Below are 26,655 nucleotides of genomic sequence, written 5' to 3' on the forward strand. Positions count from 1 at the left end.
CTTTTGAACCCCTCCCCAACCCCAACCCAACATGGTAGACCTAAGGACGGAAACACACCCAGTGCAAACAAAGTTAAAAAGCTATTTTTTCAGTATATATGTTTCTTAGCAACAACTTCCGTATAACATGAAAAAGTGAAAAACTAGAAACTAATTTTTTTAATTTTTTGTGTTTAAATTTAAATGGTATGTGTACTTGCTTCACATTGTCTTTCTAAGTTGGCGTTCATGATTCAAGTATTTCAAGAGTGATATGTTCTCTTTTTGGATTCATATTCCAAACGAAAAAACTGAAGTTATATAAGGGAGGCAACTATGTGCTCAGACAGTCTGTCAATGACCCACCTTTTTTTCTCTCTCCGTTTTCTTTTTTCCTTTTATAAATGTATTTATTGCAAGTTGAAAAAAACGAAAAGGTCAAGTTAGTGCTGCTGCTGTTCCAAAAAAGGTCACGAGGTCAGAGTTGAAAGTTCTAAGTTCAGATTGAATCCGACCCTCCTCCCAGAAGGTCTCCAGGTAGTAAGGGAGCAGGGCTGCCCATTCTGTGTGGATCCTCTACGCTTGGGACCCCCCACAAGCTTGAAGAATAGTTTGGGGGCCCCCACAACGAACCGCCAGTGAGATCACCCCCACTGCTGCCACCGCCGCCACCACTGCTCCACTGCCCGAGCCCTGTTGACCCACCAAAGAGATTCAAAGCAGGTCCAACTGGATCTGTCTGGTTCTGTCCTGTCTCCAGGGATTGCCAGCCTGCTGTGGGTGCACTTGGGGTTGCTGCAGGTGTAGGGGGCTGAGCTTGTGCCAGAAAACGACTAACCTCTTCATCAGTGGCAAACTCAGCCAGGATGGTAGTGTTTCCCAACACACACCTACAACACAAGATACGTGGAAGAGAAAAAAAAAAAAAAATTAGAGCCAGAAAGTAAGGAGAAGTAATTCAGAAGGCATGGAAACAACAATGCCCAAACCAAAGGAGCTATCAGCTTGCCGCAATGGAGCAAGCACAGAAAACTTTAGCTGTTCTCAACAGTGAAACTGACTGACTCAAAGCATGAGAACTTCCATTTTATAAGAGGGAAAAAACCCCCCAAATCAAACCAACCTCCCCCTCATTCAGTTGCTATGCCTGCAACAAAACCTTTCTAAATTTAAACTAAGGTCCTGAACATTAACACAAAGAGCGACAGAAGTGCCTCTGCAGCATAGCTAAAATGGTAAATGCACATTTGTCACCTTTCAGACAAAACAGAGGAAGAACAGGTTAAAAGTCTGTAAAATTCAGGGTAAGATTAGTATAGTTCACAAGTTTCCACTGCGTTTAAGGGCTTATACTACCACCCCCTCCACATTCCCCTAAGATTTTTGTCTTAAAACCTCTCACATTTTCAAAACATACCAGAGCCACAGTCAGCTTGGAAAAGCTGAACAACAGGAAACCTAAGATCTGCAGCTCTTCAAGTAAGCTATTTCAGGTGTATCTCAAAACTACAGCAGATTCCCACATATCTGAGTTACACACACAAGAATGACTTTCGACTGAAACAACTCACAAGCTTTTATAAAATGGCCAAAATTATACAGTAAGGTGCATACTGGTTACAATTTCATCCTATTTTCACCTTCTTAGTTCTGTATGTGTCAGTTTGTGCCAGCAATTAAAGTAAAAAAAACAGAAGCCATCTTTGTTTCTCTTCTTCCTCTGGCAATGAACAGAAGATTTCTGTCCAACCATGATACTTCAGATGAGTTTCCAAGTATAGCACTGGACAGATGTTTTGTGTTCATGAGTAATGCAGAAACAGAGAATGGACACATGGATTACTTACATGTGCAGTGCAGTCTGGGCCTTGGCCGCCTCCTGTTTGGTGTTATATCGGATAAGGGCGGTGCCCTGGGTCAGGTTCAGATGGAATGTCAGCAGTGGGCCATGCTGCATGCAGATCGTCCTCAAGGTTGACCCATCAATCTGAGGAAGAACAGTCAGGAGAAAACAGATGTTTGTAACTATTTCTCGAAATGTATTTCAATCCTAACTTCATCTCAGTAACTAAAAGATGACCTGCTCTCAGAAAGGAAAACAGGTGAAAGTTGTGGGAACTAAGCAAAGGTGAGAGAATTTAACTTTCAAATAGAATCAGTATGCTTTGGCTTCTCACAATGACTTTGCTTTATGGAATAATCTGACTTATTTCTGTGGTTCACTTATAGCTTGAGTCCAGTCTTTCTCATCTCACTGAATTTCTTACAGTATCACTATCCACAGGTTGGCAGGTTTTCCAGTAATTATATACAACTTGTACTTCACGCTATTTTCAGCCATCAGGATTTGTACCAAAGGAAACAGAACGTCTTAAGTCTCCAGCACTCTTGATTTCAGTAGAATTTACATCAGCCGTTATTTAAAAGCTCTTTGCAAAACTTGAAACATCACCTCTACAATGAGGGTTTTTTAAAACTTATTTTGATGTCTTTTTGTCTTTGTGGTTTATGGAACAGCAAGTCACAGAAACGAGTCAGTGATCTTTCTGCCAAACCTCGCAACTCATTCCTCTTAAACTCATGTTTTCACAGCAGCTGTTGCCTACATTCCTTCTGCAGCAGTAACAGCTTGTTACTTACCTTCAGTAACTGCTGTTCTCCAAGGTGTTCTGTACAGACAGATTCCATTCCTGGTATGCCACAGGAACACACACACACGAATGGGATCCAAATGTGCAGATACTTAAGGAAGTGCTACTTACTTTCTTCTCCCTTTCCCCTCTATTGTGTAATACAACCTCAAATGAGGGAAAAGGAAGTTGTGCGTGGGACAAAGTTAAAATAGAGAAACTTGAAATGAAGATTCTGTCCCTAAATTCACCTTAACCTCTACACTTCTCTCTAGTACTGACCCACAATGAATAGAGGATTTGTTATGGAAGAGACAATTATAATCTGCTTCTTTCTCCCTTGTATTAACTAAAGTGCTTCCAAATTATATTCTTCTTCCACTAAAGGATTCCTAAAGCAGTATTAAACTACCTTGCACAAGGGAGACTTAGAACTGTGCCTCTTTATCACACCACTGCTGTTTCCTTCACATCGAGAAAGACAGTCTTTTCTATGAAAGAAGCAAAGTTTGCCATTTTGAGTAACGTGATGATCCTTTCACACTGATGTTTTCTTAGACTGTAGCAGAAGCATGGTAAATTATCCTGCTGAGCTGGGGACTCTCTAGACCTCAGGGTGCTGCTGATAATCGTAAAGGCTTTTCCAAAGTCTTGAATACAGACTAATTGGGATTGCTAAAACCAGGATCTCCACAGAATTCATTCTGAATGGAAACAAGTTCTGAGAATACTTGCAGGAACAGGCTAACTAGACTGGTTTTGGCAGCAGTGCTGGAAACATTCTGTGGTTTTACTATGGAAACACCCAAGTGAAAACTGGCAGTTACAACAGCTTTAGGATTGACAACACCCCTCAAAGAACAGTCTCTACCAGCTATAAACAGTTCCACATTATGGTCATGCAACTTATCCTCACTTTTAAGAAAAATCTTCGTTCCAATAATTTTTTTGAAACTCTAGGTACTGAAAGGTTATGATGGTCAGGTAGCAAAAACTGAACATCTTACACTTAGCTGAAGAGATTACAATTGAAAAAACAATCAGACTGCAGCCCAATTTAGTAGAAACACATCTTAAGTATGCTGATAAATCTGATTTTGTTAGATTTTATTCAAAGAGAAAGAACTGAAGAATCCACAAATCTATCTCAGTAAAGCAAGCGAGTTCCCAGAGACAACAACAGAAAATACCTGTGGAGTGAGATTGTGAAGAACCAGCCAGTAGCTAGGACGAACTGAGCCACCATCACTCCAAGTAGATGCTGCAAATTAGAAGACAGAGCAATCAAAATGGATTTGATACAAAGAAAACCATTCTTCTTTACAGTCAGTCTTCCAGTCTCAGATATATTCAGCATTATGAGCCCTGCTAACACATGAAGGCCTAAATCATCAGTCCTGAAAACAAAACCGCATTTTTCCTCACATTTCATGTAAGAATTAATTTTTAATAGCATTTATCAAAATTCATTTTTTAATAGCGTTTATTTTTGAGGAGTCTCCCACCCACAGAAAGCATCTAGTCTTGAAAGGCCCCATGCAGTAGGTATTCCCTTCTGGCAGCTCTCAGCCCTCTTCACTCATTCTGTGCAGCAGGACCTGCCATTCCACACACCACCCTCACCCACCTCCCACCCCAATTACTGATAGCAAATTTCCATTTCAAGAAGGAACTATTTTTTTCCTTTTACCAGGCAACTGCAACTTTCTTTCCTCCAAACCATTAGTGCTGTAAAACGTACACTCCTCAGGTCTGATCAATGGTGCTATCAGTTGATTCTTCTCACCAGAAGCAAGCCTTGAGTCCTGTGCCCCCCAGCCCCTGACCGATCGGGGTGCTGTGCTGTTCCATGGAGATGATGGTTTGGGGTTGGTCAGGCCAGGAGGTGGGCGGGGCAGCCCTGTAGTGTTCCTTGAGGAAATATGGTTTTTCCACATCTTGTTGGAGAGATGAGTGGGATTGTGTCCTATAGGATCTGGGGACCATGTTGATTTGTAATCACTGAATTTTGCTAGAGGATTAAATAAATTGTATGTATTAGAGAAGTGTACAAGATCTAAACCCTTCCACCACATTTATATTGGAGACAAGCACAAAGCACAGAACCGCAAAACAGTTAATCTACCACACCAAAAAAGTCATGTTACGTGCAAGTTAATCTTTGCTTATTTTATATATGCTAATAAAAAAAAAGGAAAACCCATAGATTGTTTATGATAACATAACCAGTCACAGTATGTTCAGTCACTAGTAAGATAATAGCAACTTCTATGTCCACACTACATTTCATTTGAGAATCTGAGAATTTCTTACAAGTTTGGGTACTACTGACCTTTAATGAAATTTAATGTTCTTCAGGCCAAAAACTTGCAGAGAACTGAAATAAGTATTTACCACTCTTAGTCTACTAAGCTAATGCTACCTCCCAAGGATGTCCTCCTATAATATCAAAGCTTTCTCATGAACCACAAATTTCATACAGAGTTGACACAACGATTAACGCATAAAGAAGGCCATTTAGCTGTATGACAGCTGAACTTTTAAACAATCTTGATAGTGCATATTAATTTTTTACTAGAAAGCCAAATTACCATTATTACCAAATGCCTATTAGGAGAAGTTAAGACGAATAGTGGATATCCCTAACACATTTCAAGAACCCTTTATATAAGAGTCAAATAAAAGAGAAAAATTAACACACTATAAAACACATCACTATCGATCATGAATATTTGTGGGCTCTTCCTAAAGAAGTTTTCCTGAAGAAGGCAGACCATAAATTCTCCCACAACTTCTGACACCAAGGGACATTTGTCACCCAGCAAAAAAAAACCCCAAACGTCAAAACTGCTCGAGTAATTTCTTTTTTCCTGGTTCTGTTATGAGAACCAGCGAACACAGACCATGCAATCTGGGGGTAAGGGCACTTGTGTCATGAATTACCTTAATCATGAATTATTTTAATCAGAACTCATGTGCATGTGTGTGCAAGTATATGTATTAAGCTCTATTCACTAACAAAACATAGTAAATTATTTATTTAAGACAAGGTAAAAAAACAGATTTACAGTATGCCAGGGTGTCACAAAATAATACATTTGGGAATCAAGACCATAAAGCTTTCAGTAAATAAAAGCTGCTTCATTTTACAGTTGGATCACTATACTTCCACACAAAGAGTAACTTTCAATAGTAAACAGGTTTCAAGCACTAACCTACGAAAGTAAATGAAAGTGCTTAAAAACTAGACTCAGTTTGCTTTACAGATATGTGAATCCTAAATTCCTAATTCAGATGACACCTGCTTTCTGGCTGTAAAATGCTGCTATGTAGTTCAAACAACATGAGCAGAAGATAGTATGTGTGCCAGGCAGTGGGCTAGTTTCCTCAATTCAACTATGACTTCAATAATTTTTTCTCTCTTGGGTCTTTTTTACATGCTAGACAAAAATTAAGCAAAGGTAAGAAGCTGATACATGCCACTTCTCCGCCCAGGCTCTGAAGGAGAAATCTTTTATGTCATTGGAATGCTGCATACACAGATATTACTTCAAACCAAAGTCACCCCACAAACTGGCAGCAGGAGCATTGTTTTTCTTGAAGGCTAAATGTGATTTTCAACACTTTCTGTGAAGATGCTGAGATAACATATGAACACAGCTTTTATTCAGTAAGATGCAAAAAAACAAAGTTTGGGCCAGATGCAGCTCTCAGCTATGTTCATCACTTCTGCTATTTACACACAATTCTTCAGTTTGACTAAGTAGTTGTCAAGACAATGGTGTCTCAAGAGAAAACTGGCATCTGTAAGAAGTTCAAAATCCAAATTGTTTGTCTACAGAAAGTATTTCCAGTATCCTACTCAGAAGCATGTGCAGAAACCATTTTCCACAAGAAAGCTTTGGAGACCTTCTTACCAAAGATCTGAGGCAGGTATCTAAATTACTATTTACAGGTCAGCTATCAAAAGCCAGCAAACAAAAAGCCTCCTCTCTCTCTCTCCAGATTTCAGGAAATGATGAGTGCTATAAAATGGGAGGATAAAATGTTCCCTTCACAGCACTCTAATATTTTAAGTTAAAGTGACAAAAATCACTCACCTTACTGCTCTAATTCCTTAACTCATACATAAAAGAGCAGGTGTGTTTAAAAAATTGTGACAGTCCCCCAACCCCTTACACATGTCAACAGACTGTGCACGTTTTGTTTTGTTTTTGTTTTTTTTTTTCCTTTTGCATCTCCTGCTTTTGTATTGTGGATGGGAGGAAGGGCAGAGGATCTTAGCCTAGTTTTTAAAGCAACTACAACAGAGTATTTTATCATCAAGAGGACAACGTGTCTGATCAGCTACTCAAATTTTTAATTTCTCAGAAATTACTGAAAGACTAAATTTTCACACTGGAACAGGAATGAGGAACTAGTGAGTAAGTGGAAAATGCTTTGTCCAGGTAAGTTTTGGAGCCCACATACCTGAAGTGCTATGAACGTTGGTGAAGGAATTGTCAGAGGCACTGTAGGGCCAGGCACCAGGTGAAGGCAGCGAGGTGTTGAGGGAAGAATTAGACCCTATCAAAGGGAAAATAAGAGAGAAAGAGAAGAGTAGGCCAAATTCATAGAGATTCTGTAACACTTGTGGCCCAAGAGAGCCACAATTTGTACCAATGACAAGCTTTCACATGATAAACAGCCATGGTGCAAAGGCACATAGGTTCCCTTAGTCAAATGCAATAGACTGTCACCCTGTTACGACAGGAAGATCAGAATATTCTTGAGTATCAGAACAACTTAAATAATCATATACCAGTTGTTCACTGTTTTACCTGTGGTGTTGTCCCGCAGAAGTTGGTGGTCAGTATCTACAATGGGAGATGTGGCTGTCCCCCCAAGCACGCTTCCAGGGGTCACGTAGGGGTCAGATTCAGGGTCAATGTTTTGTATACCTTTCCATGGCACTCCCGGTTGGAACTCTGTGTCAAGAGGGAAAAAGAAATTAGCTGAAAACAGGGAAACGTTATTTACTGGAAGTAGTTGTTGAAGATATTTTAGGAGGGTAAATAATTGTCTTCTACACTGCTCCTCAGGAAAAAACAAACAAACAATCCCCCCAAAAAAACCCAAAACAAACACAGACTTTTCTTAAGTAAAATCTATTTCACATTGCCTCCTAAGGAACTCTCTCTGGCATTTGAATTAAGTCTACATACAAAAAAGTGGTTCACTGCATACGGTATTCCTTTGACTATTCCTGTTTTACTACACTCGGATGAGGATTCAACAGTTTTATCCTTTCTTAATACATAATAAATTTTTAAGATATATAAGATTAGATTCTACACACACACTCTGTGTGGGTGCAAAATTTCTCAAGGAAAGGCTACCTACCTTAAGAGTTTGTAAACACAATATTTGACACATTACACTGTAGGTACACACACACTTTATACATTAACTATCAATACTGAGGAAACGCTAAGGTGAGATGCCTTGTGGTAAAAACAATGTATATACTCATTGACATTCTTCATGCTTCACAATGAGATGGAAGATACTTATCATGCTTTAATTTTCCTTTCAAATATAGCTCCAGGCATGCCAGATTTTTAAGACAAGTTATATAAAGCATGAACATACAAAAACTCCAGTTACTGTAAGAAAGATTGGTAACTTGGTTCCTTCTCTGAGTAGATGTTCAATTAATAAAGTATTGTGGTTGATTTTGGAAGCAATGGTAAGAAAGTAAAGCTGCCAAACACAAAAACAAGTAAAGAAGCTTCAGATACTATGTGACAATTTGGGTAAGAGTGAAAAGAGTGCCAAGGTGGCAGATTCATCCTTTACAGATACAAGTCCAGGATATGGAATGATATCTTTATTCCCAACCTGAAGTTTTGAAATAATTAAGGACAGAATATTTGCGTGTAATTAAAAAGTCATGATTAAAAGTGGGACCCAGGATGTCCTCTCTGGAAATAAACCATGTAGGGTGAATCCAGCATGGAAAGGTTCATTTCAGTCACCTTTGTAATGAAGAAGCACAGTCAAGACTACAAGTTTCACAGACAAATACAGAAGAAAATGTGATACTACTGGTTCAAACACTTGGCAGAGCACGGGTGGTATTTAATAATGCACTGGCAGGAGAATGTCAGAGAAGAAATGTCCCACTGGGTCAGAACCGTGGTCCATCTAGCCCAGTGTTCTGCTAACAGTGGTAGGAGAGATACCATTCAGGGACAGAATACAAAACTGGCCGCTATCCGTAGGCTACTTCCCTCACACTCTCCCAGTCCTTCTGTCTAGGACGTCAGAAATACCCTCTATCTGCTAGCACCTGCTTGTGAAACTATTTTTCCATCAGTTTATCCAATCACCGTTTCAAATGGTTAGCACCATCTGCTTCCAGAAGCTCTAAAAGCAACACATTCCAGAAGTTCACCACTCTGATGGGGGGGGCGGGGGGGAGGGAAGGGAATCGCTAATCTATTTGAAATTTATATCCTCTTAAGTCCAAGCACTGCACCATGTTTCTAGTGTTGCAGGATTCACAGAATTACAATTCTGCGTTTATTTAGTTCACTGTCTTCATGATTCTGTAAACTTCAGTCACATTTCCCAATCTTTAGTAACGCCACAAAATAATCTACAATATCAGGTATCAGCATTCCTAACAGTACGAGCAATCAGCACTGCATCAAGGGAGGCATCTGCTCAGTTACTGCCAAAATACTGCAATCCTCTGACAAACAGGACCACCTTATGCTTAAGGAACAATCAATGCAGCTCTTGGGGCTAGTCAAAAGGTCACTGTTCTGAGATAAAGAATCCATGAACAGAGGTTAGGACCTGGAAATTAGAACTTGTTTGTAAAAAAGAAAGAAAAAAAAAAGCATAAGTCCAAATCTTGCTTTTGTAAAGACTTCTGAGAATTGTGAGACTGAAAATTAAGTGCTTAGTAAGCTCTCATCATAAAGTTAAGAGATATTAAAACAAAGCTCCAAAGATCAGGCCTATCATATATAAACACATTCACTCATCAGTATAAACCTGGTCTGGAGAAGAGTTTTCCTTGAACTTCAGCATACAGACAAATTTCCAAACTATCCTTTGGGACTGACAGTTATTCTCATGCACATTCACCAACTCTCCCTACAGACATGCTCTTTTATTTCCAGATAGTAAAGAAAACATGAAGTGCATTTCTCCACTGATATTTGAAAGGTTCTCCCAAAAAGTTAAAACATAAAATTATTAGGAAAACCATGACAGACACATCCAGCCAGTTTGCTCGGAGTGTATGACTGAACTCCTCCTGAATGGGAATATTACAGTCTAATAATACCTAGGTATGCAAGTCTGTGTGACATAACCAAAAGATACAGTTCTCACCAATGCAGCAAAACTTGCTCTCACCTCCAGCTGTGATATCATGATTGGGCACCACTTCATTTATCTTTGTGCTGAACAATACTGCTCTCTTGAACGGCAGAATTTCTGCAGCAGATGGCATTTAGGAGGAAAACGCGAAAGGTGTAGTCAGGGTGAATGCTGAGTGACCACTGTATTCATTCAAAGGAAAAACGCACCTATTTCAAGAGGTTTTCTCTTGTAAACTAATTTTTGTTAACTTATTTTCCAACCCTAGGAAGAAAAATTGTACCTTCATGCCAGTAACTGACAGTGGACCTCATGTACAAGCTTGCAAAGAAAAAGGACGTAAAGTGTAAAATAATTTTGGGTCTTTATTCTTCATCAGGGGTGTTTATAAGGTGGATCATGATTTCAGCTAAGTTTTCCTTGTTGAGGAAACCAATAAGCTAGAGAGGCAATGAGATGGTTTAAGTGGCTGATGGTTATGGGACAGTAACACTTGTCCCAGTAGTCTATGGACCTCATAAGAGAGCACAATGCAGCAATAACTGTGTAAAAGCCACATGCCAAAACCCATGATCTGTTACATGACATCTGCAAACACAGTCATTTACACAAGAGATTAGGGATAATACTGACAATACCAGTGACAGCTGATGTTCAGCATTTGTGAACGCCGGCTATCCTCTCACAGTGGTGAGGCAGTCAAGCTACAGCAAAAATTTTACTTATCACTGACAGTGGGACCGCAGGTGCCACTAAAAAAGCTCTATGATATCAGAGAGGGGCAAAGAGTAGCTGTTCAGCTCCTCACTTCCATAACAGCCTTCTGGTACCAAGAATCCTGCCAGAGCCAGTGGCTGTTCCAAAACCCGGAAACACAGCAGAGCTGATCCTCTGATCTGATACTATGAACAGTAACTCCAGCTCAGTGAAGAAGCTCAGAGCTTAACAATCAGGCTGACAGAAATGTAATGTAAATACACCTCTATAGAGAACAGTCAGTGGTATGAAATATTGTGGGTGTGCAGATGTTCTTGAGATAACTAATTCTTTAACTCTGCTCATCAGAAAACATTTTCTCTCCAGTTAGACACTGAGGGGTTCCCAAATAAAAAGCTTAAACTACTTTGTATAGGTTTCCTGCAGTTTTATCTGTCACAAAGATTCCTGAGCTTTCTGATGCAGTCTGTGCTACTGGTTTAACCAAGAGATGTATCTGCACCTTTATTTTTCTGTGCTTGAGGGGATTCACAACAGAGGATTCGCAGGTAGGAATGTTTTCCTGGAATGTAAGAGTCTTCTAGGCAGAGAAAAATCACAGCATCCGCTGTTTGCTGAACAGTACTGGTGATTAATCCATGAAACTTCAAGGATACTATTATGTGTTTAATGAGTATTCTATATAGAAAATTATATGTGTGTTCAAATATATATGTCTTTTCCCTAGATACTTGAGTTTTCTAGAGGCAAGATAAAATTCTGCCAGTGAAACTCCAGAAGACTTAAAGAATAAAGACATTAAAGAATGTGCTACTGCCTGTAATCCAAAAACCAAGAAACTTCTACTCAAGGCACAAGATTGCTGAGCAGTACCAAAACATGGCAACACTCTTCTACCCTTTACGTGACACGAGCAAAGGTGAACCACAACGGTATGGCCCACGCATTGTGTACATATTGTACCAGGAGCGAAGGCAAAAGAAATCTTGTGGCCCACAATGGTTTTACAATATTTGTAAACAACTGCCAGAAGAAAAGTTCATGCTACATAAAATACAAAAGCTCAAGACAAGAAAATCCTGTTCCCACCATGACAAAAAACAAGCTTTCGCATCTTTTGTTTTCTGATTCCATGCTATCAGTCAGAATTTTTACACCCTCTGTCAGCCTAACGCAACGTAAATAAGGAATCAATACAAGAGGAGGGAACTAGTATCGTGTATTCTATGAACAAGTGTGTTCTCATGAAAATTTCTGTAAGTGTGAAGTCGTGAAACTACAGAAGAGTTCACCTAAGAAAAACCAAATACTGTTCAGGCAATTCAGGAGTTAGTTCATATTTAGCCCAGCAATTTTTTACTGGAAGTTCAACATTTATGCTATAATTTAATGTGTACAAAATTTAAAAACCGAGATGGGCCAAGCAAGTATTTCCTTGCAGCGGTTATTTAAAAAGTATGACGAGGAAAGGTCCTGGCACATCTATTCTGTATCACAACCTCTGCCTTAGGTAATACCTGGAGGCCAGCTGGCATTGCTGGATTTGCTTCCAATCTTGTTCGTTGGTGGAGATTTGGCAGGTAACCAACTATCACCAGCAGGGCCTGCAGGGCCACCTAGTGGGTCGCCCTGAATTATGTCAAACTGGTTGTAGGGTGATCCTCCGCGAGCCTTTCCAGGGGGCACTATTGCACCTGAAGTATTAAAAAGATACATTTACACTCAAGAAAGGTTAAGATCTTTATGAGTGTGGAATACTACACAAAAAAAAAAAATATTTAAGCTGCACAGTCATGAGGAAAGACATTCACTAACTTGAAGCATAATTTCCTCTGAGGTATTTCATCTCTGGCAAGATGATACTGCAAGAGCGTTCCCAAAATAGCCAGTCCCCTTCTCACCATTTTTGTGCATATTGGCATCTTGTGAAGCCACAGAGGGCAGCCCTTCCATCATTGTCCACTGCTTAAAGCGGGATTCTGTTCCAGTCTCTTCCCCTCCTACCATGCCATAATCCATGCCACTTGAGCCAAAGCCTGTGAAACGAAAACAAAACTCCATTGCCATTCACTCTTTCTGGTTTAAATACCTTCAAACAGGGAGTCATTGTGATCTTAAGAAAGGTATAAAAAAATAAATCAAAAAAATCAACACTAGCAAACGAAACGTTCAAGAGGCAACTTCCAAGTGAGCTTGTTAGGTCAGTATACCACTGAGATATACTTTGTTCTTAGGTTTGTCTTCTTCCCACGTAACGAAAAATAATGCAATTTGATCAAGAGTTGACACTTGTCATAACCTTCGCCCTAGTGCTTATATATAAATTACTCATCTCTGGATCCAGATACAACTGGCTAACATGATAATACCATTACCATATTAATATGGTAACTACAGGCAATGCACCAAATCTCTTTCCACAGAGCACTTACCTGAACCGTATCCAGGTATTTGCCCTTTGGTCTGTAAATCTGAGAGACCCACATTCAAAGGATTAGGTACCATGCTGTCTAAATGTGGCTTAGGCCCAACAGGGTGGGATGGTGAATGCTTCATGCCAGGCTGCCTCTGTTGCTGCTGCTGGAGGGCACTCACCATACGAGCAATCTGCAAGTGAAAAAAAATTGGGGATGACATATCCTAGGCTGTAACACAGAATTCCAGTAAACATGAAGAAACAGTGCCTTGGAAGACATCCAAAGGACCTTGCTCTCTGAAAAGTGCAATATGAAGAGAGTGCAAACTGAAGGGAGCAGACAACATCTGTAAAGCCAGTGCTGTCTTTGCTGCAGACTGCATTTTCCCAGTGCACTTTATACTTTGTACGATTGACAAAAACAGTGCCACACCTGTTGCTCCTGCTGTTGTCGCACAGCTTGAGATAACTTCCTCTGGCTCTGTAACAGCTGCTGCTGCTGTTGCTGCTGAAGGAGGAGCTGACATGCCTACAAGGTAAGTGGGAAGAGTGAAAATACAGAGCTCATCAAGTGAAATATAATTGTCAGGAGCTAGTCACTAGAAAATTCCTTGCTCGGAACTTAGGTAAACTGTTTCTCATTCCACACACTCAAATAAAATGACAATGAATGTATTAGAAGAATGCTGTATCCTTCACTTGTTTCTAATTTCACATCATGCAACAGTATGAGTAGCACCTGCTTTATTACCACCACTATGAGTACAAGCCATTAAAAATCAACAAGCAACTGCTTTCTTTACAAAGGCATTGCTTAGAATCAACACTAACCCACTGCAGCATTCACAACAATTACACAGGTCCATTTAGCTTATCTGCTGCCCTCTAACAGCTCTATTTTCCTGTACAACAAACAGGGAATACTCCTACAAAAATAACACAAGATCAGTAGACAAAACAGAACTAGAACAAACATAAAACGAAAACTCTTTCAGTAGACAATTTGTAACCAGACACAAGATTACTAGCTACTTACCAATTGAAACTGGGGAATTTGTGGAAGCTGGCTCAGCATGGCAATCTGTTGTGGAGAAAGCTGGGGGCCCATATTGAAAAGACCAGGATTCAAGCCACTGTTGGGAAACTGTTTGAGCATGGAGGCCGAAACCTGCATGGAAACCAGTTACATATCCTCAAGAAATGCACTGCTATGAGAAAAGATGATGAAGTAGGAGTATTTATATAAAGGAGCATGTATGACACCAATCATAAATGGTATTCCAGGAAAGACATTACAGATTTATTAACACATCACATTTAAACATGCACCATCTGTGACTTGAGCAGAGTGAATACCTCACTTGATTGACAATATACAGTATTACACGTGCAGATGCAGACACACACACAAAGGTTCCTTCCTCAACCAAATGGTTGCTAAAGACTGCACTAAATTAAAATGCTGATATATATGCAGCTAACCAGTAATCACAGTACTGCATTATCACATTAAAAATGTACTGCTTGACAAGGGAAAAGAAAGGCATTCAGGCAGTCACTGGAGCAAAGAAACAGTGCCTCACAGAAAGAGTTAATCTCTGTATGCTGAATAAGCTATAGTAAAAGACAGGAGTAGGTGGAGAAGAATCCCCCCATTTCTCCCTGCATTACTTGAGAGTTACACAAGTAGAATTCAAGGGAATCTCCAAAAGTCTTCACCAAGTCCAAAGCAAAAGGTAAACTTGTGCATTAGGAAACCCTGAGGTCTTAGAGCTCTGCAATGTAAATGCAACATGCAGCCCTTCATCAGGCCTCTCTTTCATGGGGGCAGGAAACACAGGCCAAGACCGCTCGAAAAAAAACTTAAGCAACCTCTCACACTTCAGAAGAGCTTTCAGCTTTCACTTTTGTTGTTTTTACAATACTTTGCAAAAGCCTATGTAAGACACAGGATTCCTGAATCCACTTTGAGGTTTAAAAATACTGGTAGTGAGCATTTACCTTCAACTGCCTTGGAACAAGAAAGAAGGCTAATCCTTCTGCACTGAGTTTTAAGCACTTTCAACTATGAATTTTAATTTTTAATCTTAGACCTAAGCTTTTGATTTCATAACGTCAAGACTAAGATGTATAAGTAACCTCAATGATCTGCTCTGAAGGCTGTAGCTCTACTTTTTACAAGTAACCAGTTACTATAAATTCCTTACCTGGGGAGAAAGAAATTGGGGAGGCACTTGCGCCCGGATATTGGGGGAAGGATTTAGTGGCTGCACTGGTGTGTGCATGCCCCTCGATTGTGCTGTGCTGTTTCCAAACAAACCATGATTGCCACCCTATAAAATTAAAGCAGTAGTGAGAAGATAAATCTTTCAGGAGAATGGATTTCTATGCTATTAACTACATACTAATAACAGTGAGGCAAGTACTGATTTAAACAGAGTACCCTTAGAATTACTGAGATGTCTGCCCTAAATCAGTAATATTCTGCCTGGTTTACAACTGCTGTACTACATTCTTGAAATGCAGGCTCTTTCTCCTCTACATTGAAGAGTCATGTTTATCCACTTATTTCAAAGCACATGACAAAGCCAATGTTTTATATTTTGCACTTTACATGTTGGGAAATGAAACTTGGAGTACAAACAACACGCTCAAAAAAAAAACCAAACCAACATTCCACTGGCTTAAAAGTATGGCAAGACTGTGTCACTGAGAATTCTGGGCCATCATTTTAGAAAAGTCAGGTACTTTTTCTGAATACGTTGTTGAGATACCACTCAAAAGCTCATTACCTCCCCTGCAGGCCTTTCACTAACCGAAATTAGAAATAAAAAATGTTATTAAAAATTTTCCTTCTTCTGTGAAAATTTCAGCATTCTGGATTGAGATGTTTTTCTTCCCTCCCCCCACTAAATTGAAGAACAGGAGAATTTTCAAGTGAGGAAAAAACGTTTGGGTTTTTTTTCCTCCAAGTGATTTATCTTCTAAAGCAAGAATACTTGCTGTTTCTTTTGAGTTTTTTTTTTTTTTAAATTAGAAGCATTTACTGTTTTATAAGCGACTTCTGTAATAATATACCCTACTGCATGAAAAAGACCAAAGACAATTTGTATTATGTTTCACTATTTCAGGCTCTGAGCAGACTGTCTTTATTTGTAACATCTTTCAACAAAAGCCACAGGAAATGTTATGGACAGTCTCCTACACTAACAGTTTCATGCTGTTGCTTCTAAAAGCTGAAGCTCATACTCCACAAGGTCCTTATATGCCATGCTTCTGTCCCTTATTTGCAAGATCCTCAGAACTTCCCATCTGCTATATATCAGCATGTTTATGATCCTTGGATACCTTGGGTTCCGAACAGTACAATCGCCATCCCTCAGACATCATTTTCTGTTCTCCTCCATGCCAGCACTGCTGTACCCAACATAAATTCATCATTCTTCCAAATTGAGATTGTGCAGGCCTTCTCCAAAACCTTTCTTTCCCATATACACCAAGATTTCATAAACTTTGCCTCCCTTCTACCATAATACTGTGCATCTTCCACTATCCCTTTGCTAAAACAGAAGTCTCTCATCCTGTTTGAATACTGGCAGCATTATGGATAGCCTCATTCACCTACATCACATTTCACCTCCTTAATGTAACTTCTCTTTCAGAAGCAACTCAAGATGTCATACTAAGCACAAAGGAGGATAAACAAAAAACCCCAAGAGAGAAAAGAGTTTTTATTCTGGATACAATTGACTGGGGTCAACTACACATTATAATTTTTAAGGGCTTGAAGCTGCAGCTACACTTTCAGCTCTCCGTAAAGCTCAGAGTTCTGCACACCAAATCCAAGAAAATGCCTGCAAATTTTGGACTGAATCTGATGTTTAACACGGATTGTGTCACATAGAAACAGAAAGACAACACAAAGAAACACCATCATGTTAGGCATGTGACTACATAAGCTAGTCCAGTTGCAATACTTAGGTTCTATTCTTTCATTTCCTAGTATTCCTGCAACATTTTATTCTAGCATAATGCAAAACATAATAGCCAGAAATTCTCCCAAACTGCAGTTACCTACTTCATTTCTTCTCCACCATTCCCTTGTATATAGAACAAAAAACATTGCTACTTCAAGAGTTTAAGGGCTGCTAAATCGATCCTTTCTTTGGGCTATGGGGAAGGGAGAAGGGAAGAGGCACAATGTAAAACAACTGTAAATTTTTAAAAGCACATTTCTACATACAAGGTCATTGGGTGGAGTCTGGAAAAATTCAGTGTCAGCGGGTGGTGGGGTAAATCAACAGCCTATAATTGGGTTTTAAAACAGCAGTTAAAATACAAAGGTTGCCACTAAATGATTTCTGAAAAGCACATCTGTCTGCTGCTGCACTGTGATTCACAAAGTAAGAGGCCAAAAAAACCAGTTGGAATACATCTTGATGATAGGAACCAAAGTGGATTGATTCTCAGTGGCCTGATATAGCTGAAATTTCCATTAACAAAATTAATTTATTTAGTAGGAAAACAAATGCAAGCAACCAACTAACCAGGATTAAGCCCACAGGTTGCAGCCTTATAACAATACATCTTATAATGTGGCCTGCTTACTTGTCTAGCAGCGAAGTTTTGGGGACTGAGCCCTGAGCCGATTGCCCCAAGGCCGACGTTGGATAGTGTGGAACCAGAGGGAGACAGCTTGTAGCTGGGAGAAGGGGAGAAGGGAGAGCAGGGAGCCTCATCCCCAAGGCACCCATCTTGATTGGAGAAAGGCAAAGTCAGCTGAAGTAGCAGTTAGCCAACAGCAGGAGTTGGTTAGTGAAGCAACAGAACGCAAGAGGAGAGAAAGAGGGACGGTGAGTGACTAGGAAGAAGCAAAGTTAATTTGTAATAGCAATTACAAGGACAAAATTCTGACTCAAATGATCACTTGACAATTAAGATTTTGGTCCAAGGAAATGATCAATGAATTCCTAAAGTTTTCTTTTTAAAAATACATTTTGAACTCTCATGAAGTTAGTGGCTATTACCACTACAGGAAGAAACAAATCTTGAATGGATTCCTAATGTTAGCACACACCTACAAACACAATTTGTTAGGAATGCATTATCTCTACTAGTGGTATTTATTAATTAGGCCACCAGAGGGAGTTGACAAAACTGTTTTTTGGCCTGCTATACCAAAATGGAGGAGCTAAAAAATTCATTAACAGTAACACGCCTTCAGAATTTTTAAACCAAATTTCTTTTCCATTTTACATGTGATAAACTGTGGTAAAAAACCCCTAAAGCATTCTGAATCTACTGGACGCTTTCCAATTCATAATATGAAGCAATTAACGTTTGATAATAACAGTGAGAGCTTCTATTTAAAATAGGCAAGAATATGAAAGAAACGCTACCATAACATAGAACAGATGTCACAGAGAAACAGATGTCATACAGAAGCTTGCAGTACACGGACATACAGCATAAGGGGTTGTGGAATTTAGAAAGGGTGTTTCCAATAAACAACAGACATGAAAGCAGAAAAAAATTTGGAAGACTGTGATTACTTATGTTTACTTAGATCTAAACCAATTTTTTTTTTTAAACAGTAGATGACTGTAGTCCATAGCCAAAAGAATCACTGTGATGAAACCTATAATGAATTTCATTGCTACTTCCATGAAAAACAAAGGAATTTATTTCCATCCATATTAAAAGCAGGCTGTTCTAGAATAAAAAGCCTCATTCTCCCCAGATAATTTAGTTTGTCTATGCACGTCTGTTTTACATACACATTCATCCTACAAACATAACTCCCCCACAACTTTTACTATTGAGTTTGTCCAAGGTTACTTAATTTTTGGCACTTCCAGAGTAATACGGTAAAAACTGGGGCCTCAAATACAGAGGTTGATATTAATTTATCTTAAGATATTTCTCTCACCTTCTCAAAATAAGGCCCACTATCCGTGGTTCCCATGTCTTTGGAATTAGGTGGACGGAACCCAGATCGATCCTTTCTCATCATGTCGTTAAAATCCCCAAGATTCATGGCTCGTTTATCTACCTCAAACTTCTTATCTGGGAGACCACCTGCAAAAAAGAGGAAAGAAGGTGAAATCAGTGCCAATAATCTCTACCACGTTTCATGACAGCAGGCTCACAGACAAAGAGATCAGAGTATAAATTAGATTTGTCTAACAATTTAGCATGTCTACAGTTGCTATTAAAAGATACTGAAAAATTTTAGCAGAAAGTTTCATTTTTAAGACTGAACAAGTCAGTTTAATGTGAAGTACTTCTCCCAACTTATGTACAGATACAAACACATGCATTTCTACAGCAGCCCAGTTTAACTAATTATATTCATTTATACACAAATCTCAATGTCTTCCAAAACTCACACTATTACTTACTGGTATTCGGTATCTATAGAGACACCACTCAAACTGCAAAACCACACACATAATTTGATCAAAACAGTCATGTGAACTAACTCTTGAACACCACAGATCATCTGGTGTAGGGCAACTTCCAGACAGGCAACCAATCTCCCTCAGACTGTATGCAATGATTACAAAACCAGTAACAGAGACGCTTTTCAAACATCCCTTACAATCTCTTGCCACTGTTTAGTCAGTAATCTGGCGGAACATGAGGAAGAGATGCTAATAACAGATGATCAAACTGTAACTTACACAGTGAACAAGACAGCATCTTTCTCTATAAGCTTATCATCAGCCAAGTGCTGATGGAAGGAAGTTTTCTTACACACTGAACTGCTGCCAAGGAACCATTTTTTTGGTCATATGTGGCACTTGTAAAGTCTCAGATGCATATTGTTATGTTGAAGTAGCTTGAAAACATCTTCATTTTAAAATATGGACAACGTGATAGAAATAAGCATTACTCATTAATTAGTACTTTTAGTTTTAAACAATTTTGTTCAGTAGCACAGATGGCCTTTCCAAGAACAGTTTAAAAACCCCATCACTACAGTTAATAAAAATCTATGACGCTCCCAAAGGAAGTTGGTGATAGATATCCTACCCTACCACTGACAAAACATTAGGTATTTATCAAAAAGGGCAGACAGCTAATCACTCCCAACACCTTCAAAACACTTGTCTGTTCCTCAAAAAAGCTTCTCAAAGCCAGCATCTCTTCCTAATGTCCAGTCACAAGCTATTAATATTCATAGGTATGTTGTTGCCAAGAACCTATGAAATAAACCACTAATTACATGGGTTTCTCTTGCTGGCATGGCTTTCAAAGTAGATCCTGCTTCATCCTCTCAGATACCTGCAACATCATTTATCCCCCAAATACCTGGCAGATTACCTACATACCTTGACTTGTAACTAGAGTCATACTGACCTGGATGAGCTCATCGCTTTCTAATTTATCCTAAAAAGCTAGAACTGGCTCTGCAAAAGCAGTCACATAAAGTGTCACGTACATTTCAATCCAATCCCGTACATTTCAATCCAATCCTGTCAATATCTACATCTAACCACTACACACAATGCCAGCAATTCACTATCAAAAGGCTTTTGTGCTTTAATTCTAGACAGGACATCCTGTCATTAGTTGCTTGAAAAGAAACTGAAAGCGAGACAGAGTTGCATCACTATCTGAAATGAAACTGGGTCAATGCCAACACAAGATGACTAAGCCACAGAAACACCCTTTTGTTTCTTCAGTTATCCTGATGATCCAAATCAACTCAAACATTACCGAATGATGCCTTGTAAAACAGCTTGTTAAATAATGCCTAGAGCATTAAATAGCACCTTTAAAGGCTTCAAGCATAGATATGCATACCACTTAGTGCTGAGGTAGCTGCTTAAACTTCAGTGTAAACAAGGCCTTGTTAAGAGAGATGATAGCATTCATTTATCCCATTGACAGAAAATTCTAATGCAACCTTGAAACCTTGTAGTGTGAGTCTGTCTTGCCAATAAAAGCTATAAATAACACAGGTGGCTGAAGAGTAGCTTTACTTTACAGAGCGCAAGATGACCGTTAAAATCTGAAGTTTGCATCTACCACTGCAGTAGGCAAGAACACTTGTGCATAAATGAAGCCCCAAATCCTCTACATGTAGAAATGAAGAACGGGTTAAAAGTCCAACTATCTTCATAAAAGACAACACTCCGTCAGTTCTTGGATTTTTCCCACTATTAACATCTGTGAGAATCACCATGAAAAGTGAAAAATGCAAAATGAAACAAGAGCTTGGAAGATGACACTCGTGCCCTAGTGAGGAAAACAAAACCTATTAAGTAGATCTCCCCCACCATATGTGTGCAGTTTAAAAGAAAATAACCCAAACAACTGAATACAAACAAAATTACATAATGTGATCCTGTACCAGGAGATAGGAGACAGAAACTGCTGTTGAGCAAAGTTACCCAAAATGTTTGCAAACAAGAGCCTCAATGTGGTGAAAATACACAGCTTCGTTGGGGCAAACCAAATGGGAAAAACCCATTTGAACCATGTTTTCTGCTCGATCACAAAGATGGAAACATTTTAAAGATACTGGTTTTATACCCTCACCATAAATTTACATCATCCAAGCCTACTGAGCAAACATATGTGCTTGGATATCAAGGTGTTGCACCTGAATGTGAAATCAGGTTATGGCTTTGTAACTTATTCATAGTAGACTGTTGCATGAATGGTATTTGAATCAACAGAAATTGGAAATTAATTCCCCATTCTTTACAGGTGATTTAAGAATTCAGTGATCTGCAGAGATTGCAACTAGTACATTAAAATAGACGAAGGTGGTTGTGAAACAGGGGGATGGAAAAGATAAAATATTTAGTAATTCTGACAAGCTATTTACTGCAGCAAACTTCATGCCTCATGACTTCTGAAAGGTCATGCAGAATGGGAGAGGTGCCTGAGGACTGGAGGAATGCCAATGTCACTCCAGTCTTCAGAAAGGGCAAGAAGGTCAGTCAGCCTCACATCCATCCCTGGGAAGGTGATGGAACTGTTCATTCCAGAGGCCATCTCTAAGCATGTAGAGGAAACAAAGGTTATTGGGAATAATCAACATGGATTCACTAAGGGGAAATCATGCATGACCAATCTGATAGCCTGTGATGGCATGACTGGTTGGGTGGATGAGGGGAGAGCAGTGGATGCCGTCTACCTTGACTTCAGCAAGGCTTTTGATGCTGCCTCCCATAGCATCCTCATAGGTAAGCTTAGGAAGTGTGGATCAGATGAGGGGATAGTGAGGTGAGTGAAGAACTGGCTCGATGGCAGAGCTCAAAGGGTTTTAATCAGCGGTGCAGAGTCTAGCTGGAGGCCTGTGGTTAGTGGCATTCCCCAATGGGCAGTACTACTCATGGGTAGTACTACTCATGGGTCCAGTCCTACTCAATATATTCATCAGTGACTTGGATGAAGGGACTGAGTGCACCCTCAGCAAGTTTGCTGATGACACTGAACTGGGAGGAATGGCTGATGCACCAGAAGGCTGTAGTGCCATTCAGCGAGATCTGGATAGGCTGGAGATGGGCACAGAGGAACCTGATGAAGTTCAATAATTGCAAGTGTAGGGTCCTGCACCTGGGGAGGAATACCCCCCGGCAGCAGTACAGGTTGGGGGTTGACCTGCCGGAAAGCAGTCCTGCAGAGAAGGACCTGGGATTACTTGTGGATGACCAGTTGACCATGAGCCAACAATATGCCCTTGTGGCCAAGAAGGCCAATGGTATCCTGGGGTGCATCAAGAACAGTATGACCATCAAGAACCAGTAGGACCAATAGTATGACCTCCCTCCTCCCAGGTCGAGGGAGGTTCTCCTCCCCTTCTACTCAGCCCTGGTGAGGTCGCATCTGGAGTATTGTGTCCAGTCCTGGGCTCCCCAGTTCAAGAGAGATAGGGAACTTCTGGAGAGTCCGGCGGGGGGCTACAAAGATGATTAAGGGGCTGAAGCATCCGTCTGATGAGGAAAGACTGAAAACGGGGTCAGTTTAGCCTAGAGAAGACTGAGAGGGGACCTTAATAATGTTTATAAATATCTAAAGTGCAGGTGTCAAGAGGATGGGGCCAGACTCTTTTCCGTGGTGACCAGTGATAGGACAAGGGGCAATGGGCAGAAGCTGGAACACAGGAGGTTCCACTTAAACATGAGGAAAAACTTTACTGTTGGGGGTGACAGAGCATTGGAACAGGCTGCCCAGAGAGGAGGTAGAATCTCCTTCTCTGGAGATATTAGAAACCCACCTGGATGCAGTTCTGTGCAACTTGCTCTAGGTGTGTCTGTGATTCTGTGACTTACATACTAGGAGGGATTTCAATGGAAAAAAAGTTGCATCCTATTTTCAAACTAAAATAAGCTATCCATTGAAGGGATTTGATTTAAAAAAGAAAAAAAAAAAAGAGGAAGTAGATCTGTCTCAGGCATGCTATTGATCCATCTCTTCTCTCTCCGTCAGTAAATAAAAGTGTCACTCCACCACCTTGCAATAAAAGTAACATATTTTTCAAACAAGGAGACTGAAACCAACGTAAGAATGAATTACTGACAACTGGACCTATTTTATGATGCACGATGAACAGAGTCAAGGTGCTCCATGCATATCAAAGTGAAAGTTTTCTTTGATATGTGTGGTCTCCAAGCACAGATTTAACTGAGAATAATGTACACTTATCCATAAACTGGGAAAAACATCATGCTGGGAGTTATACAGTTAGTAAAACCTGGTATGTAGTAATCCTGACTGAAAACCCATTAGAGGACAAGCCTACCTCATAAATAAGTCCGACTTTTAAGGTTTAGAAGTAGATACAGGCCGAGCAAAATAGCTTATAGTTTTCCACAAGCAACAAGAGCAAAACTGTCAAGTAAAGAAGTAACAGAAAAGCCTCAGGAAGGTCTGTTACATTCTTAGTCTTTGAAATGGAATACAAACTATAATAAATATCTCTACCTTGGATCAAGGATGCCACCACTAATGGACATAATAAACTTAAAGTGTGACATATCAAGACTAAGTATGCAATCTTTCTGCACCATTTCATGGGATATTCTGAGTGTCAGCCATCCTTCCTCAGAAGCTCTGATGGCTGTAAGGGCCTGGAGAGGTGAAAGCTCTAAAGGATCCAAACTTTTAATTTGGAGATAAAGAACTAAGAGAGCTATAATCAGTATAATCCAGGCTACCATCCTCTTCATTTGTATATTCTTACATCAATTCTTTAACAGCAGCATCTGAAGGCAGATGAAAACCAAATATCCAAGACGTTGATCTATCTCTGTCTGGAAGATTTTTGAGAAGCATGATACAGTCAGAGTCTGAATTCTAGAGAGGCTGTATGAGGCCAAAGTAGAGATATCTAAACATTCTGTTACCTTCCTTAAAACTGCATTGTACTATATAAATGCATTCCTTAACATCTCTTATTGGGATCCTTAACTATTCAGAGGAAGAAAGCAATTTTGGGAAAAATTAACTACTTAATGCTTTATGAAGTGCGAGACGCATTTTAAGAACGTAGTGTATTCTAAACTGAGAATACTACCGCAGCTATTCGGATTCCATTAGAATATCAAATCTGAAGCTGATATTAGATACAAGTAAGTTTTGACTGTCACAACTCTATCTTTGGTACCAACAAAGATTAATAGATATTCCCAATAAAATATCCATTCCCAATAAACAGACAAATAAATAAAATAATCCTGACTACAGCATCACACATGATGCTACAACAGTGGCAGATGAGGAAGTACTAAAGCTAGTGACGGCGCCAGTGCAAGGAGGGTCAATATCAGAGCAGACTCCTTGCAAGGCATTATATTGGAATAATTTGGTTAGCAATACTAGAAAGGCACATAAGAGTTATGGGAGAATCAGAATCGCACAGAAACTGCAATTATTGCACAATGGCCAGTTTCACAAGAACTGCCTCCTATACTCCATAAAAATCTACTATTCAAATCAAGAATGACTATTTATACTGCTTGCATTTGCAGGGTTTGAACTTGTATTACTTAGTTTTCCACTGCTACCAGAAGCTCCCACAGTACAGGTTCAATTTCATTCATATGGCCTTTGTATCACTAGTACAGAAGACACTTCAGAGGAAAGCAGTATCTACTACTGGTTTACTTTCTGGGGTGGAGAGAACACATCAGACTAGTCAATGTTTTGACATCCGTAAAAACATAAAACCAAAGGTGTCCCGACTGTCACTATTTGATGTTTAGATGCACCAAAAAATTTTTTTAAAAAAATAATAATAAAAAAAATCAGGCAATGAAACAAATCAAAAGTTGCCACAAAGAAAGGATTCAATGCACCAAACTAGGTGTACATGATGCTGTAAAGTTAGATTACTTAATGCTTAGCACACAGTCAGACTTGAGCACTGTAACTTCTGTGGCTGGTAATACCTCAGAAGTAAACAGATTCTATCCTTGATGTTAGATGCATCCAACCTGTATCACAGATCCCATGCTATTCTAACTTACAGCAATGAATTTCAGAACATATTTTGAAACTAACTGTACTTGACTTGTAAACACCAATTTTAGTTGATCCAGAGATCACACAGACTGTAACCTGACACAAAGCTACTTTTGCAGGTGGTTATTCAGAGATGTCACCACAGGATCATCAGTAATTAATTAAACTGACAGGGAATACAGAAGTCTACCATAGGAAACAGAACTATCAGCAGAATAAGCATTGATTCCAAGTCAGTCACCTCCTCCAGTCAGCCCTCCATATCTTACCAAGTCTTTTCTGTCCTTTCAGCAGTTCCTTGTGCCTGTGTGCATACATGGTTCAGCTGAGGTAGATAAGTTTCGTTATTATGCAGAAGTAGATGGAAATAAACAATTTGGTAGTAAAATGTTTTTAAATACAAAACGGATAAAGTAGTTACTACGTAACAGCCATACTGTGGGTCTCAGTGTTAAATCACACGAGATTCAGAATCAGTGGTGTCTATATTTCCATTACAAACTTGATTTTCACTGATACAGGGACCCTTCCCAGACACAGAACCACTACACACACACTTCTCTGAAGCCCACAGGGCACACCTCATTCACAGAGGAAATTCATGTTCTAAATGAGAGCTTCGAATACTACTACTACTTTGACTATCACCCTTTGGAACGAGAATTACAGACTGCTGGCTTTTGACAGGATGATTGGGAAGAACCTGAGTCCTCTGAGACATTCCTGATGGTTAGGAGAAACAGGTTGAACATCTCTGCAAAATAACTGTCGGGTCTGTACAGTGGAAAGGTCCTTTACATGGACTAGAAGATCTGTCTTTGTAACCAGGGATGAAGTGATTTTCCTGCTTCTGTAGACTCTGAAGAATTAAACACTGAATAGAAGTAGGTAGTTCCTAGACAGGAACAAAACCTTCTTCCACTTTATAAGTACCAAAGACTATCCCGTACAAGTTTTCAGCTTTACTAAGCCTTTAAAGACTTGATAACAAATAAAATAATCAGAACAGTAGATTTCAATCATATTTTTCTTAATATATACCTTAGGAATATTGTAGGG

At 39.5% G+C, this 26,655-nt stretch overlaps 1 protein-coding gene across 1 annotated transcript in view; it reads right to left on the bottom strand.

The window, feature by feature from the left end:
* Nucleotides 1–6: 6 nt before the first annotated feature.
* The window catches only part of TNRC6B (trinucleotide repeat containing adaptor 6B), a 46,381-nt gene continuing 19,732 nt past the window's right edge, over nucleotides 7–26,655 (bottom strand). Inside the window, exons 9-21 of the mRNA XM_029085263.1 lie at nucleotides 19,046–19,194; nucleotides 15,324–15,449; nucleotides 14,153–14,284; nucleotides 13,550–13,645; nucleotides 13,133–13,307; nucleotides 12,602–12,736; nucleotides 12,218–12,394; nucleotides 7,430–7,576; nucleotides 7,080–7,175; nucleotides 4,396–4,620; nucleotides 3,800–3,870; nucleotides 1,827–1,966; nucleotides 7–869 (exon numbers count right to left, since the gene is read on the bottom strand). Coding sequence (XP_028941096.1) covers nucleotides 479–869; nucleotides 1,827–1,966; nucleotides 3,800–3,870; nucleotides 4,396–4,620; nucleotides 7,080–7,175; nucleotides 7,430–7,576; nucleotides 12,218–12,394; nucleotides 12,602–12,736; nucleotides 13,133–13,307; nucleotides 13,550–13,645; nucleotides 14,153–14,284; nucleotides 15,324–15,449; nucleotides 19,046–19,194 — 2,060 coding nt within the window. The 3' untranslated portion in view covers nucleotides 7–478. The remainder of the gene's footprint in view (nucleotides 870–1,826; nucleotides 1,967–3,799; nucleotides 3,871–4,395; nucleotides 4,621–7,079; nucleotides 7,176–7,429; nucleotides 7,577–12,217; nucleotides 12,395–12,601; nucleotides 12,737–13,132; nucleotides 13,308–13,549; nucleotides 13,646–14,152; nucleotides 14,285–15,323; nucleotides 15,450–19,045; nucleotides 19,195–26,655) is intronic.

Source organism: Antrostomus carolinensis, unplaced genomic scaffold (assembly GCF_000700745.2).
Source record: "Antrostomus carolinensis isolate BGI_N321 unplaced genomic scaffold, ASM70074v2 scaffold3266, whole genome shotgun sequence".
Taxonomy (NCBI): Eukaryota; Metazoa; Chordata; class Aves; order Caprimulgiformes; family Caprimulgidae; genus Antrostomus; species Antrostomus carolinensis.